The sequence below is a fragment of the Poecilia reticulata genome, linkage group LG1 (assembly GCF_000633615.1).
Source record: "Poecilia reticulata strain Guanapo linkage group LG1, Guppy_female_1.0+MT, whole genome shotgun sequence".
Classification (NCBI taxonomy): domain Eukaryota; kingdom Metazoa; phylum Chordata; class Actinopteri; order Cyprinodontiformes; family Poeciliidae; genus Poecilia; species Poecilia reticulata.
In genome coordinates, this window is record NC_024331.1 from 31041998 (window position 1) to 31059091 (window position 17094).

Here is a 17094-nt window from a genome sequence, read left to right on the forward strand (position 1 = left end):
CAGAAGTTGTTCATGGGACTGCAAAGCAGAACCAGTCTTAATGCTCTTTATTCTGTGGGTGGAACCAGAGTTTGATCCTTTCTGTCTGAGCAGCCTTGGTGACGGTGTGCAGCATGCCTGCTGCGACTGGTGTGGGTGTTCTGCGGTCTGCTGCGGTCTGGGGGTTTACCAGCACAGAGATGCAGCGTGCCATTCATGCATTTAGAGCTGCTACTGATTTAAGTGTCAGAAGTGATGGAGTGGCTCCCTGCGCTGCCAGTTTCAGCTTGCCACGGCTGGCCAGCTGAGCTGCGGACCGGGCGCGCAGCATTGCTTCCCCTTCCTTCACATGCTAACTGAACGTATCACTGAAGTTAACTTATGCAGACGGGCCAGTCTGACTGGATTTAAAAAAAGAAACACCTTCAGAAGATGCATTAAAAACAGCAGTCATAGAGCATGTGGCTCTTAGTGCAGAGTCTGTAAGTCAGAGTGGCACATCCAGCAGGCCACCCACCTGGAAGGAGCATCTGAGGAATGCTCTTTACTGGATTGCTTTTCTCATCTCCCTCTCGCTCTTTGCCGTCATCCTCCACAGACTTGCAGAGTTTGGCGCTTTAAATCTTATATTAGATGTAGGAGTGTGTGTGTGCAGCCAGGTTGGTGTGTTTTGTTTGCTTGGAGGCAGATTTTCCCCATGAGCTTTGACCACCAGGGTTGTGGCGCTGAGTCAGACGCTGCTGCTTTGACCTTCTTGTTGACAGACAGTTCAGGGGAAAAAAAATCACTTTGCTCTGTTGTTTTCTTCAGATTATTTCTCTACTGTTTAAGAAAATGCTAATCTATTGCTAGCACCATCCGTGCACAACTTAATTCAACATGTTTTACAGTGAAAACAAGAAACAGAATTGATAAACTCTATGGGTCACATGAAAAGAAACTAACATTAAAATGCAAATGTAGAAACTAACTATAATCTATAATGTAATCTTTGATTTTTATGTGAAGGGTGCAGATAAATGTAATGTTTTCAGTCCTGATTTTTGTACATCTCAGGTCGAAAAAACAACAATTGCAGTGTTTCCATCAAATAAGAAATTGGTTTAAAATCAGCTGTGAATAAGTTTGTTTACGCAATAAAGTAAAAATCAGTAAAAAACATTGCAGCAATGGATGTAAACATTGACACTTTTTACACTTTTCTATCAAAAGCGTTTTTTCAGAATTGGCCATATTTTCGTAATTTCAGTTTTATGGTTAATGGAAGCGTGTAAGTCCCTGTGGTGCCACTTTGAAGGTATAAATCTAAACAGTTTGTGTCCAGGATGTGTGGGGTCTGCAGAGATGTTAGCTGTCCTTTTCCAGACAGCAGAGTTGTAGAAGTCCTGGGTGATTGTTGCAGCCAACCCACCCAGTGATGGATGAACACAGAACAGACTGAATAATGTCTGTGTTGAAGTGACCAGCAGCTCATTTGATAAGTTGTACTTAGGAAGTTAAGTTTCTTCTGCACCTTCACCGATATGTAAATACTCAGTAACCAAAATGAAGCAAGAACCGCTTGTGTGTTTACATATTACAAACTACATAAGTCAAACTTTATGTAGAGCCTTTCAAGAAAAAATCCCAAAGTGCTTCAGCAAAGGAAAGCAGAGTTGTCTGATCTCAGAGAATGAAATTCACCCTCACCAGACCAGATGATGCTTTTTGATCAAGTTTGACGTTTTGGCAAGCAGCAGATAGCGATTCCGGCACGTCCAGGCGCTGGCAAGGTTTTGTAAACAAGACTGAACAGGAGACGCCCTTTATCCACAGTATCCACCTGTACACATAGTGTAGTGTCGGTACTGTATTTTCAGTTTGCATAAATGTTTGGAGACCCATCTCACACACACCAGGTCAAACAAACTGTAGGCAGAGTCCATGTTTGCTGTGATCAGCTTGTGTGACAGTGAGGATGACATGCTCTAATGCTGATCTAAAGACCTGCAGTAATTTCTCCTGATGCGTTCTGCGGCTTCCAGCGCTCCGTGGAGGTGTGTGTTTGCTGACGCGGGGCTGAGCGAGGGAGTTGCTTGGAAGTGGTGAGTGATAAAGGGTGGAGAACTGAAGGCATTTACTGATGCAAACTGTCATATCTGCTTTCTGACCAGATGATTGGAAATCTTGAGGTCTTTCCAACCCTGTGAATTAACGCTGAAGTGCTTTGCCTCATTTTTTAAAAGTAATTCTTGATTTGATTTATTTATTTCAAACAGGTTTTTAAAAAGATGTAAGCAATCAGTAGGACAGAGAAAACGTGCATACATAACCAAGAACAAAATAATTAGTTTACCACTACTTTCTGTTTGAAAAGGAGGAGGAAGAAGTGAACACTTATTTACGCAAGAATTCTATATAAAACTTTTACAAAAGCTGCATGTGAGTGTCTGTGTCTGGTGAGTGTTTGGTTGAAACATGTTTGTTCTTCATTCAGTGAAGTTTCTCACAGTGGGTAGAGTAGCCAGAACTCTTTCTCAAATAAGAGGAGCAATACTTCAAAAATACAGTTACTCAAGTAAAAATAAAAATTACACTGCAGTAAAAATACCCCTAAGAGTTGGCGCTGCAGTGCCTCAGGGGTAAAGATTAACCCATGTATGGAGGCGTTAGTCTGTCACAGGTTTGAATCCCGGCCTCAGGACCTTTCATTACCTACTTTCAAATGAAGGCCAGCAAAGTCTTAAAAACAACTACACCTAAAAGTAATATCCAAAAAAATACTCTAGTTCATTTAGCTACTTACTACCCAACTCTGATTGAATGTCGAATCACATGGCAAATATCCACATGATGAGATTGGTAGTTATCCAAAAAAAGCATATAAAAAACAAAATCTACCAGTAATTTAAAATTGTGTGATTAGTGATCTGGAGTTTATCATTAACTAACAGATCGGTAACAAATTGTCCATTAATTATTTCCAGCTCATTTATTATGTAAATCATTTTTTTTAATTGTTGTGTTTATCAATAGATGAACCAATAACTAATGGTTAAATCACCACTAACTACAAAAGTAAATGTTATGTGTTTTCCAGGCACATAGTACTATTTTACATCAGAATCAAGTAACTGTTACTTTTAGTTGTTATAAAATGTTGTACACATCAAAAGTAACTTTGTAGTTGACTGCTTGAAATTGGTCTCTGTCTCTATAAGAAGCTCCTACACTTTTCAACACTCCACCTTCATCAAGTCATGACAATACTCCACCATGATGCCGTTTACAACCGAGTACGATAAGCTCTGCAGATGTGCAGTGTTTGCTGATAGCTGACTTATTTTTTATGCAAAATTTTATTTGTCTGATTTTATCAAGTCTTAACTCCTTTCAAAGAATCCCTCACTGGTTGCCATCTTAGTATTTTCTCCAGATAAAAATAAAGACTACAGTCTTAGGTCCACATATGACTGGAGAGACGTTAGGGAATAACCATTTCTTGGTATTTATTTGAATAAATTACATTGACTCATCACATTTCTTATCTTTACATCAAGCGTACAGTCATAGAATCCAGTGCAAGAACAGAACAAAAACACAAACAAAACACGAAAATATTTCAAAGACAATCATGTGCAGCACAGAAAACCCCACCCGCCTCACTCTCAACTTGTAACATCACTTCTGCATTATATACTGTATATATATATACACATCTATACTGTTTGTGAATACTTTTGACACAGTTACAAAAATAAAATACGTTACTGAAGATGCATGACTATACACACAAGGTGAAAACAAAACACAGAAAAAGCTGTACAGTCCTCATTGAGGGCAAAGATACACAGAAATCTTTAAAAAAAGTGAGAGAGAAAGAAGGAAATAATTTAGCTTAAAAAATGAATAAATACACAACCTCTTCAAACTGCAGCACTATTTTTCACCAGCCAACAAAAAATTGTGCTTCCCTTTGACTTAAAAGTAACACTTTTTTATATATAGTTGATTTTGCATCATTTATTGTAGCGCTGCTGAATGTAGTAAACTGATTCCTCCATTATTGTTTTTAAGCTAAACACTGTCAGAAACGGTGCTCATTAGCAGCAGAGGTTCTCTTTACTTGTTTCTGTGCAGAACATGAGCCATATGCAAACCCAAATACACACACTTCCCCCTAAAATTACATGCATCAACATTAATACGCTGAAAACATCTGCAGAAATTTAATGCATCGTCAACGTAGAAGAGTAGAAAGCCTTAGAGATGATGTGTGCACCGCTGCGTCAAGCTGATGAAAACAAAGAACCGTGACTTTTTAAATTTAACAAACGTTGCGCTCTGTTGAGATATGGGAAAATAAAACTTTTATTATTATCACTTCAATAAATATAAATTAATTCTCAGTCTACTCCTCTATTTGCACATTTTCTTGTGCTCCTGGAAATATTCACATTTAGTCTCCTCTTAGTGTTTTCTACAAGTTAACTAGAGGGTAATTATTGGACTAATAGGCAAAACGACGCCTGCGTCTGCAGATTAAACTATTGCTCCAAAGAACAGTTAAATAATGATAGTTTGGAGTTTTTAAAGTGAGGTTTTGCTAGCAGTATTGAGAGGTCAGTATTTTATCTTCAGATTAGAGTGATGGGCAATTCAGAGAGGATTTCTGCCATCTTAAAAAACACCCAGATTCAGAAATTTAATTGATGCAAACTTCATTTCATAAATCTTAAACTGTCGTCACTTCCACATTAAACGGTTGTTTAAACCATCTATTATGTGGAATTAATGAATCGCTTGCACCGAACACTAAACTGCAAAATGAAAATAGGCAATCCAACTTAAAAAAATGGAGTAAATTTGTTTAAAGTAATCAAATTAAGATTATCCAGGCAAACATATTAAGTTCACTAAATTATCATGTAAAACAAAGGTAAGTGAAGTAAGATGAAGTAAAATTGGCTCAATTTTATTTAAGTTGATGTTCCATTCTCTTTTTTTCAAGTGTAGTTTGAATTTTATGCTAATGGTGGAGCTTGACTCGGTGTGTTCTGTTAAAGGTGTTTGTGAGGGTTGCGCTGTGGTGGCGTAGGGGTTAAGCACAACCCACATATGGAGGCCTTGGTCCTCGACTCGGCTGTCGCAGGTTCAATTCCCGGTCTGGCGACCCTTGCCACGTCTTCCCCTTCTTTCAATACATTACCCACTTTCCTGTCAATTAACTATCAAATAAAGGCCAATAAAACCTTTTAAAAAAATAAATGTGTTTGTGAAAACAAACGTCACGAAACTATTTAACCGCACATCAACAGTTCGACTTCAGTTCAACCATTCTAGACCCTGAAAGCTCTGATCATAATTATTCGTTTCTCTAATGATAAACCAACATGAAGCATAGCATAAGCTAATGATAATGTGCTAAATTCAACCATATTGAGACAGATATTGACACAACATGTTTTACAACATGGCATATCACCTTCAGCAGGGTAAAGTTGTCATTACACACATATCTGTGCGGCTGCGATTCAGGAAGTGTTTCTTTGGAAGAGACCTGTCACTCATGTTTCAGTTTTGTTGTTGAGTTTTGCTAAGTAGTGCTGATTTAGCCTAATCTACATAGGACAAAAGTAGATTTCAAACTGTATTGTACAGTGATGCATTCTGGGTGCAGAATAAACAACATTTGCTGCACCGCATAACAGAAGAGGAAACAGAATAGTCTTCCCCTACTTCAGAATAAGAGCAGGAATATAAACATCTAACTACCTGAATAATTCTTACATTTGAAAACCAAAACTTCAACACAGATGTCAAACTTTACTCAACTGAGAGTTTATAAAACAGCAAAGTAAATTATCACTTTAGAATTGATCTGGAAAAGTTAATTTAGGGGCAGCAAAGTCAGCTTTCAAAGTTAGCAAAAGTGCTAAAGCGCTAAGCAAAAAATGAGCTTGCTCCGTAGAATTGTTTATAAAAACTTCCTTCCTATTCTGCTGTGAAGGAGTTTTGAAGTAGTGTTAAGACAACTTAAATTTACAATAAAATCCTAGTAACCCTGTCAGCTATAATCTCCAAACTGGTTCTCCAAACTGTCAAGTAAGATACTAACTGCCAATGACAACTCTACAGAACCCCACAATAAAAATCCAACTCTCACTTTAAGACTTTTAAGGTATTGAGTCACAATACATGAACTATGTTTTCTACTGGGACATATATTTAAGGACTTAATGCTTCAACCATATATTTTGTGGATTAGTGAAAAAATGAGAAACCATAAAAGATGTTAATATGTTATGACTCCTTAAGAGGTAAAAACCTTCACCATATTGCATCAAACATGCAGACGTTTGTCCTTCCACAATGCTTTGCTGCGTGAAAAATAAAGGACCGTCTGACAAACATGTCTGTAATTTTGGCTAAAACTGATCTGAATCAAATCATTCTTTGCATGAATATCTTAAGAAAATGACTGAAAATGTCAGAGAGTGACCACTATTAAAAGGAGGAAAAAACCTACCACATGATTTTTGTTGAAATGATTTGAGCTTCATGCTGAACAAAAAGCATGTTGACTCGTTTGTCTTGTCTGCTGAACGTGAGAGAAAAGCTTCTACCTTCTAAAATACAAAGACTGAGAAAAAGCGTGAATCAGTAAAGCTGTTCTAGTAAACTAATAATGGACTGACAGCTGACTACAACAGAGACGAAATGCAAAAATGACTATAGAAGCTTGAAAGTACCTTAAGTGAGACAGAGAAGAAGTTACGTCAATGCTGGGTTTTTTTTTTTTCCCCACACCGATTTCAGTAAAAGTTTCCACACATATTTAGTGCATCCCTGCACTTTGGTCAATCTTCTTCACATCTATTTATTTTGTGTCATTGCTTTTTGACGCCATAACGGAAAAAGTGAAGGTTGTGTTAGTAGGAATGTTTGGGAAAAGGTTAGTGGAAACACTGGAACTGGAGGCCGGGATTCATTGCAGACACAGTTGGTTAGTCTTGACGTCTTACTGGGGTAGCGGCACCAAGATATCCACGTAGTTGATGGGGAAAAAGCCCGAGTTGCCTTGCAGCATTCCCTCGTACCAATTCTCGTCGATCTTATTGGTCAGGGTGATGATGTCGCCCTCCTTGAAGCCTAGCTCACCTTCGTTCTCAGGGTCGAAGTCGTACAAAGCGCGGCAGCAGGGCTGGTCCAACGGGGCTGGAAGGGAAAAACGAAGGATCAGAAAAGGCTCAAAGAGATTAAAAAGCTTCATATGAGGATCACATTAAAGACTCACCTGGAGACCTGGCTGTAAGAGAGAAAAAGAGGAAGAAACACAGCAAATGTAATACTTGAGAAATTATGATCACACTCAGATTTTGAATCAGAACCTCAACATTTTGGGAAATGCACTTTTAGAGTTTCAATGAGAAGATGTTCCCACTTCAGTAAGTTGGCTAAAAAAACCTACTTTACTAAACTATGGGAGAGGATTAGCAACAAAAAGAGACTTTAATAGAGTTGGTAAACATCCCGACTGAAAAGCAAAGAAAAGCTTTGAAAGACCCTCAGAAACCCAGGAAATCTGGAAACCTTCAATGTGTTTTTTAAAACAAATTAGGGCGGCTTGGAAGTCTTTCAACCAACCAAGTAGACTCTGCTGGGTTGATACAGTGTCCTGTTTTCTTTAAACTTTTCCATATTTTACGACGTTACTACTGCAAACACAACCTATTTTATTCAGAGTTGATGTCAAACTAGCACTCGGTGCTGCATGATGCTGAACTGGAAGAAAAATGAATGATTTTTACAAATTTTGTAGCCCAAAAAAGTGAAAAGTGTGGAATCTGTGTTTTTTTATTTACCCCCTTTTACGCCGATGTCAAGGTCATTGAAAAAGGAGTACCGCAAGGTTCATCTGTCGGTCCTTTGCTGTCTTCATTAATAACCTGCCATATGTCCATTCTGTCTTGTCAAATTTATTTATTTGCATGATGATACTGTAATTTACTCCTCCAGTTTAGACATCTATTGAATTCAATATTCATTAAAAGCTGATTTTATTCTAGTCCACAAGGGCTTTTCTGCAAATAAAGGTTTTCTGAATAAGAATAAATCTCATTCCATGTTGTTCTTTTACTAAACATTAGAGAACAACCAGCATCCTGAAGAAGGATCCAGATAGATCAGGAAGAAAGTCCTGGAGGAGTTTAAAGGGGCAGTATTATGTGATTTCCAGGTACATAGTGCCACTTTATAGCACACTCTAGTAACCATGTAACCTTCAGTTATAAAACTGCTCTATACGCCAAATATAACTTGAAAGAAATTTGACTTTGTAATTTAACGCCTTGAAATTTGGCCTCTGTCTCTTTAAGAAACTCCTCTTCTTTCAGGTTTGTTTTTTACACACAATAACGAAGTAAAGCTCAGAGAAGTCGACTTTGCATAACACTGCCCCTTTAAAGCAGGGTTAGGTTAAAAAATATATACCCTGAGCTTTGAACAAACCTATGAAGTCAAGCCACACTTTTCAGATTATCAGAAATATTTAAAAACTGCATCCTTGTAATTCTGCTTCACTGTTTTGATCTAATCTGTGTTTGTCTATCACGTAAAATGTTCTTGAAAATTTTCTGGTTGTATCATGACTGAAAGTGGAAAAGTTCAAGAACTTGTTCAAGCACCGTTTCATGCCAGTGAGTCATTTCTTGGCTCTAAAGGGGAAAACTTTCTGGCTGCATGCAAATAAATGCAGGAGTTGCATCATTTCATTTAACTCAGAGGAAATGAGCACATTTCCCAAAGATTTCAGTTACTAATAAACAATAAAACAAAGATTGGTGAGGAAAGAAGGTTCAGAAAGAAACGGCACTGCACTGCAAAAAATAAACAAAACAAAATGAAAAATTTATCCTCCAAAGACACAAAGAAGGAAAAAATGAAGAGTGATGGAGAAACTTTCCATCCCTTCCCAAGCCACTCTTTCTCACCTGGAGATCTTGCTGCAAAGAGGAAAGGAGAAAATATTTTTAAGCAATCAAACTTTTAGCTCGAAGAAATGATGAACTGATGGAAAAAGACGTAGAGATGATACGTTTGACGTGACAAGAACGTGGGGCGAAACTGAGGCCGGACAGCAAACTGACGGAGAAGTGGGAAAATAAAGAAAAGGGATGAAATCAGAAAACCGTCGACATGGAAACAGAAACACCAAATGCTCGTCTGCTGGTGAAAACGTTCTGGTCTTTTATCAATCGGGTTTTCTTTTGCAGGACGAGCAGACGGCACCTGATTTTCTGTTGGTGGTTCAAAACACTTAAGAGCAACAACTGTCTTAGAAAACTGTCTCACCTGGAGACCTGGCTGCAACGGGGGAAAAAGGAGAAACAGCACGAGGGAGTAAAGGGGTTCAGGGAATGGAGGAGGCAGACGCACTGATGAATTTTCAGTGAAAATGGAAGAAATGTTGAGAAAATGAACTGATTAGAACAGAGATGTGGGAACAAGTTTGACCTGGCTCACCTGGAGACCTGGCACCTGCAGGAAAAACAGAATCATAAAGGAAAAGAGAAAATGAGGAGTTTGATAAATGCTACAGAACTTTAAAAATGTATTAATTAATTTTTTAAATATATTTAATTGGTTTTATGTAGAATGATGGATGATGTTAGCTTCTATTAGCCACAGCTGGAAGTAGATAAGATTTTTTAACTTTTTTCTCTCACTGCCTTACTAAACCCTTGCAGTTGTAGGTTTGCTAAATGCCAAAAGGGTTAACCCAGCTCTGACATCATCACCTGGGCTTCCCATGCTGCTTAAAGATGTAGTGATCTTAGCGGATATAAAACATTAAAAAATCTTTCTCATATAATTTTTGCAGACAAAAACCATTTTGGTGATTCTAATTATGGTGAGAGAGGGAAACACGCAGAAAACGCCAAAACAAGCTGCAAACACATGAATGACGCAAATTCCAAAATATATAAAAGCAAAAAAAATTAAAACAAATGCAAACAAAAAAGGCTGTAACTGCAGACAAAGTGCTGTAATTGCAGGAAATAGACGCAAAAATGAAAAACAGCAGCTACAACAGATGCTTCAAACTCATTACAGAAAACAGAAGTGCTCCAGACCACTAGGGGGAGCCAATCACCAAATCATATGGGACCAGACAATCAGTAAAGATAGGATGTCACGTCATTTAGCAGGATTTCCAGAGGAAAGGAAAGGAAAGGTGTGTTATACTTCCTGTCTTTTACAGTGTTAAACAACAGCAGCATATTTACGTAGGTAATGTTACCTAGTCCAGACTCCCCCTAGTGGACTGGAGGATTTCCAACTTTGGATTTAGTGGAGCAAATTTGCAACGTTTAATATTTGCTGTTTCTCTTAGTATTTCCATAATTTTCCCTTTTGCTTCTATTTTCTGTGTTTGCAGCTTTTCATTTGATTGCATCAGTTCTTATTTGAGTTTTTCTGTTGGATTAGTTTGTGTGTGTGTGTGTGTTTTGGAGTTTGCATCATTCATTCATTCATTCATTCATTCATTCATTCATTCATTCATTCACTCACGTGTTTGCAGCTCCTCTCACCCTTTACTCCATGTTTGCATCTGTTAGTGATATTTTTATACACTATGTAAATATATTTTTGACTATATGTTATAACTGGAATGTTACTGTATTGTTTGTAAAACTAGTAAATATAAATTAAAAGTCAATATCTTACAATTATACAAAAGATGGAACCGGAAATAATTTAGTTAATTTTTTTCTCATTTGTTTTTTATTATTTTTTTATTTACCAATAATGGAAAAAGGGAAACAAAATATATTATTTTTACTTATTCAAAACCCTAAAAGGAGGTGAGAGATACACTGCAAAAACACAAAATCTTCAAAAATATTTTTGGTCTAGTTTCTACTGCTAATATCTTGCCTAACGTTTCAGCAAGTTATAGCAGGTTGTTTTAAGTCAATAATTTCTTAATATTGATGAAAAAGCTCTGGCAGATTATTTCACTTAGAGCATGGCAGAAATATGTTGTTATAAGTGAAATAATCTGCCAGCATAACTAGGAACTTTTTCATCAATATTAAGGAAATATTGACTTAAAACAAGCTGCTATATTTTGCAGAAACTGTACTTATAAGGTAGCTTTTCTTATTTCAAGTGTTCTAAGATATTTACAGTAGAAACTGGACCAAAATTATTTGGTAAGATTTTGTGGTTTTGCATTGACTGTTTTGACTTGAAAATTAATAATACAAATATTTTTAAAAGAGGTCTGAAAGACTGGCAGAAAATTGACAATGAAGAAGTAAAAGTCCAGAAATGTTCCTTGATGTCGAATGAGGATTTTATGTGTCCTGGCGGCTGGCAGAGCCTCACCTGGAGAGCGAGCGCCGTGGAGCCCTCCATTGTGGTTCTCACTGATGCTGAAGTCCAGAGACGTACGAGGCTTCGGTACGAACTCTTTCCTCGGTTTGACGGCGGTATCTCTTATCCTGGCAGAAAACAAAACATTTGGTTTCAGCAGGTTGCGGCTCAAACGTTTAACGTCCGTCGTTCTTTAGTGTTGGTTTCTGTTAGACCGGGTGAAACTCTGAGGCGCTGGTACTGACCGTTCGTCGATCTTGCTGGAGAGCTGTGTGAGGATCTCAGCGGACCGGGTGTGGTACTGCAGCTGAGCATGGACCAGCGCCGCCAGCTGGCTCACCTGTTCGATCTGATGGAGAAACCAACACAGATGCTCAGTAAATGTTCACTGAAGATTTTTGTTTGTTTATTAAGAATTGGAATAATGTTTGATTAAATTAGATGCTTTCAGCACAGAAATATTACTAATATAGCTGCAAAGAAACAGGCTGAGATGCAGCAGATAAAAACCAATTATTTGTGTTTGACTTTAGATTCGGCCATTTAAACTCAACCCAGATTCCACTGAATTGCTGTTGGTGGTGGTGATGATTTCAGCAGGACCAGGGACCCCAATCAGATTCTGCCCAGGGCCCCGTGCCACTTTGGGCCGGCCGTGAATGTGTGAGACTTACGTCACTCTCCAGCAGGTTGAACATGCTCTGCTCTGCGACTTCCTTGGAGTCGTCGAACTTCTCCAGCGCTGCTTTGAGCTCGTCCTCCGTCACTTTGGCCTGGCGCTTCTTCTTGTAGTCAAAGTCCAGACGCCGACCTTCCAGCTTCTTCAGGTGATGCTGCCAAGGTCAAACTGACAGTGAGCAGACAGACTCCAGCCCAACTCGAACTGCAGCTGCGGTGAATAAAACACTCCACCTGGATCTCTTTGAGGTCTTTTTCATGAAGGTTCTGCATCGGGTCGATGAAGTTCTGCTTCACCTCCATGTCCAGAGCGTCTTTGACCTCACCCAGCTCACGCATGGCCTCTCCAACGTCGTTCAGAACCAGACCTGCAGCCACAAACGTCAGGTTTAAAACCCAGCTTTCATTTTCAGAGGAGTGATTCTGTGTTTTTTTAGCTTCAAGGCCCACAGCCTCACCAAAGTTGGAGTCCTCTCCGAGCTCCCGGCCGAACCGCTGCATGGACTCTCCCAGGATGGCCTCGGTCTGCGTGTAGCCCGGCCCCTTCTCCTGACCCCGGATACGGGACATTGAGCTCATCATGCTCATCTTGGCTCTGGTCGCTGGTCAACAACGACAAAACGCAATAAATCAGAGGAAATCTAAATACCGTGGGCTGTTTGACCAACTGTTACAGCCATAGTGCTGATGTCTTTTAAACTTTTTAAATATTTGACCTTCCATCGGATCAATCGGCAACTAAAAATATAGGTGGTGTATATAAATTGACAAACAGGACTTGATTAGGATGTTTACTACACTGCCACTGCTGCTTTTGTAATATAAAACTAGAATATTTTCAAATATCAACGCATACGAATCGACTTGTCGCAATAATGTTACTTAAAAACAATATTAAAGTTTACCACAATAACTTCTGGGGCAATTGATTGTCCAGAAAATTTGTTATTATGACATTATTAATTATGAAATAAAATTGGCTCTCATTGATATATTTCCTAATTTTAAGCTAACATGTCACACATAATATAATAAAAACAGATAATAAGTTTATGTTAAAATATTGGTGGTGGGATTCAACTAAAGTTTTTATCCTCAATGAAATGATAAAAACTGCAAGTTTATTTCTGTTTTATATTTAATATTTCTAAATGTATTTTCACTGAGGCCATTTGTAAAACTCATGTTTTGTAAAAGTTTAGATTTAATCATGTTCCTAAGTACAAAGCATGATTTATTAAACAAATATGTGAACTTTTTCTAAGGTCTTACTCTTCTGACTTCATGTTTCTTGTTTAGGTCATTTTAAAACTTTACTAAGAATTTACTGTAACTAAAACTAATTATTAATACTTTATAAAAATTAAACCAATAAACATTTTTTGTTTATTGGTCATCAGCTAGCATTTTTTGTTCCAGGACAGAAATACTTTGTGTTACAGACAAAAAAAATTATATCTTGTAAAAATAAACTTTTCACAGTTAACCTCCTGAACGGAGCCGGGTCTAAAGTTTTGGACTGGAAGGAAGCCTCCATTTTAACTGAAATTTAAGGATTATCATCAAGGATTCAGACAATGTGCCAGCGCGGTTTGTAAAATAAAATATTTGTGTCTGTCTGGATACACACAGTCATGTTAATAAATCATATTTTATCATTAAAGCGGTGCAGCTGTGTGTGTCACCTGGGTTTGGCTGCAGATACTCGGTGGTTTTTGTCATGATGTCCAGCACGGCTCGAGCGGTGGTGTCCACCCTCTGCAAACCCAAACACAGAAACGGAGAGAAAACCGGAGCGATGCCGAACGGGTCAGAACACGCAGCTTCGCTTCGCAGATAGAAAACACACTTCAGCCGACATACTGACAGAAGAAATGCTGAGATAAATGTACTGATGCTTTAGGAATTAAAGTAAAAATCAACAAAATCTATAAGGGGGCAAATGATACTCATCATATTGTAAAAACTTACATTTATTTTTTTCTACATATTTTGTTTTTTCTATATGAGATTATGAGCAAAATAAGAAATATTTAGGAAAACGTTTGTTCATTCAAGACATAAAAAAGATTAAAAAAAACATTAAAACATCCTGAAACAACAACAATAATGATAATGAGCTGAGACAGGCCTTTTCCATTTCAGTGAAGTCCACATCGAGCTTCGTTCCTTCTGCTCCTCCGACTTTCTCGCTCACTCTCTGCAAAACAAACAACAAGGACCTGCTAGGTAAACAAAGAAACCGTGAAGATTTATTTAACATCTTTAACATAAAACATTCAGGAACAATCAACAAATACAGTTTGGCAAAAGTACTACAAGAAATATAACATTTTCTAAATAATTTACAGCTGGATTAGTTTTTTCTTCTGCGTTAAGCTAACAGATCTATAGACTAATGCATCAACAAGCTGGAAGTAACGTCCTTTCTTGCAAAAACCACAAATATATTATGTAAATATATATATTATGACGATGTATAAATATCTCTTTCCTTGTAGTTAGAAAGAAACAAAGGAAGAGTAAATTTATGCAAATTTTTAGATCAATCTTGAAAATTTTCTATAAAAGAAATTTCTGAGTTTGAAAAGATTAAACTTTTCTAGGAAAAAGTTAAATGAATCTAAAACATTTTCTAGATAAAAAAAACAGAAATATCTGAGCTTGAAAAATAATTTTTAAAAATGCCAGAAACAACTCAGAAATTTTGAGATAAATGTCAGAAATTTTGTAGAAAAAACTTGGAAATGTCTGAGTTTAAAAAGTTGAAAATTTGCGCTAAACCTCCCCGCCGAAATTTTCAAATAGTCAAATTCTAAAGAAAAAAAAAAAGAACATGGACATTTCTGAGTTCAAAAGATTTTTGACTTTTGAAACTCAGAAATTTCCCAGTTTTTTCTAGAAACTTTCTGAGCTATTTATTGGACGTCCACTCCTCTTTTTCTCTTTCTGCAGTGGCCCTGATCCTCCGTTGTAAATATCTCCTCCTGCCTCCTCAATGTCATCTGGAAAATCTGCCAGAATCCTGCTCCTGGGTGTAATGCAGCTACACGCCTTTAGGGGGCAGCAGTGAGACGCAAGGCCACACACTGGCTGCGGGGAAATGTCACGCAGAATGACAGTAGAGATGGTGAGCGCCTGGACAGCAGAGGTTGTTTTTCTTAAATGAAGGACAGTTAAAGTCCTAAATGTGTCTTTGCTCCTTATTTCCTGTGAAATTGCTGTGACGACCCTAAATGGAGCGAATAAAACGGATCCTGTAGAGGTGGCAGAGCACAGAGGGATGATATGTGGCACAGAGAATTGGGGTTTTATTTTTTAAGGACTAAGCTTGTGGCAGCAGTTTGTGCTTCGTCAGATTTTCTGTGACTCATCCGAGTCTCTTTTGATCCCACATGTGAAAAGGCCTAATAACCTGGCAGCCATGCAGAGCACAAGCACATCTACAGACTCAGAGGGAAGCTACACGTCCTGTCATTGATTTCTTTTTTTTTAACCACATTGCCTGAACATGTTTGCCATGGAAACAGGTGAAGGTGCAATGTGAACGACTCTCCTGCTTCGTTTTGTCAGACCAGAGCAGCAGGAGATGCAGGGTGTGAGCAAACGAAGCAGGTGAGGTCAAAATTACTCAGAAAAGCAACAAAAACTGAGACGTTGCTTTTAAAATAGAGCGCAGGGTAACAGAAACCTCTTCATCTTCAAAATAGGACTGTAAACAGTTAATCAATACAATAAAATGATTTCTCAGCAGACGATCGTTACCATTTTCTGTACCTCTAATCTTAAGTACCATCTGAAAAGCATTTGTGCAAACTTTCATGCTTTTATCGCCTTCCAATCAATTCTAGCTATATTTATATTTTACACTAAACAAAGAAAATAATAATAATATGAAGTAAAGGGAAACCAACAGATTTATGATCATATTTCAGCTAAAAATGGTTCTTGATTATTTATGTAAACTCGTCTTCTGGCCACATTGTTTTGGATTTACTGGCGGTTTTTCCTGAACTGCTCGACTCCTGGATGAAACATGAAGGAAGCAGCAGGTGAAATTATCTGGTTGCAGCAGCAGTAATGATTTGCATGCACAGATAAAATAGTTCATGATTTCTATGGAAATTAGGAGCCAGGCCAAGCCTCACTCTCAGCACTCGCAGATATTAATAAGACATCTGAGCTGATAACGCTCAGAGTGGCAGCATGAGAGGTTTTTATTTTGCCACGCTGAAATATTTAAGCCTGCATAATGAAGCCATTGTTTTACATTTCTCTGACAGATGGAGCAGCTATTCTTTGGTCTGAGATTTTAAATGTTGTGCTCTGGAAATCTGAAGGAAGAAAAAAACAAATTTTTTCTGTGACATTTAGAAACTGTGAGCAGCAAACCCACATTTTCCACTCTGGGATTTTTGCTGGCCTGTTAGTAAAAATAACTTTGTCTTATGCGCAGAAAAAACTGGGCAATTACATAAATAAATAAAAAAAACATCAGAAATTCAAATAAAAACCCAGCGACGTGCATTAAAAACTACAAAAAGCTTAAATCACAGGAGTTTAAAGGTCAGTTTTTCGGTCTGTTGGTCCTTTCTGTCACATTTCTGTAACATCTGTAGTTAATATTCACACCCTTAAAACTTTTCCCCCATTTTGTCAAACAAGCTCTGATGTATTTAACTAGTTTATGTGATAAACCAACACACTATGGAAAATAATTATGAACTGGAAGGAGGATCATGCATCAATTGCAACAATAATTCACAGAAAACAATCTGAAAAGTGTGGTGTGAATGTATATTTAGCTCCTTGTTGTGGGAAACAGCAAACATGGCTTCGTTTGTGTCAACAATGGCTTTAATTTTACTGCAACCTGCAGATGTTTTTATTATTTATTATTTCAACAGGTTTTAAGTGATTTTTGTTCTTGGATATTTTTCATTTTGCATTTTTAGTGGTTTGCGGTCAACTGAACCGTTCCGACTGAACCGCTCCGCTCTGGACTGAACCGCTCCGCTCTGACTGAACCGCTCCGACCAAACCGCTCCGCTCTGACTTAACCGCTCCGACCGAACC

The 17094-nt window shown here is 37.9% G+C and overlaps 1 protein-coding gene and 1 long non-coding RNA gene across 11 annotated transcripts in view; one reads left to right on the forward strand and one right to left on the reverse strand.

Annotated features, from left to right (window-relative positions):
• The window catches only part of LOC103472963 (uncharacterized), a 68790-nt gene that overhangs the window by 33248 nt on the left and 18448 nt on the right, over positions 1–17094 (forward strand). For 4 of the 5 annotated variants that reach the window (XR_001776711.1, XR_534955.2, XR_534952.2 and 1 more), the window contains one exon: positions 14974–15148. The exons of the other annotated variant lie outside the window; for it this stretch is intronic. This is a non-coding gene — a long non-coding RNA (uncharacterized LOC103472963). The remainder of the gene's footprint in view (positions 1–14973; positions 15149–17094) is intronic. 5 annotated transcript variants of the gene reach the window in all.
• sh3gl2a (SH3 domain containing GRB2 like 2a, endophilin A1) overlaps positions 3443–17094 on the reverse strand; it is a 40042-nt gene continuing 26390 nt past the window's right edge. For 2 of the 6 annotated variants that reach the window (XM_017305353.1, XM_017305364.1), the window contains exons 2-13: positions 14150–14218; positions 13704–13776; positions 12477–12620; positions 12253–12386; positions 12015–12173; positions 11586–11689; positions 11353–11468; positions 9484–9498; positions 9313–9324; positions 8952–8963; positions 7256–7267; positions 3443–7176 (exon numbers count right to left, since the gene is read on the reverse strand). In XM_017305353.1, coding sequence (XP_017160842.1) covers positions 6980–7176; positions 7256–7267; positions 8952–8963; positions 9313–9324; positions 9484–9498; positions 11353–11468; positions 11586–11689; positions 12015–12173; positions 12253–12386; positions 12477–12620; positions 13704–13776; positions 14150–14218 — 1047 coding nt within the window. In that variant the 3' untranslated portion in view covers positions 3443–6979. The remainder of the gene's footprint in view (positions 7177–7255; positions 7268–8951; positions 8964–9312; positions 9325–9483; positions 9499–11352; positions 11469–11585; positions 11690–12014; positions 12174–12252; positions 12387–12476; positions 12621–13703; positions 13777–14149; positions 14219–17094) is intronic. The other 4 variants (XM_008422864.2, XM_008422871.2, XM_008422881.2 and 1 more) reach the window with 4 other exon arrangements.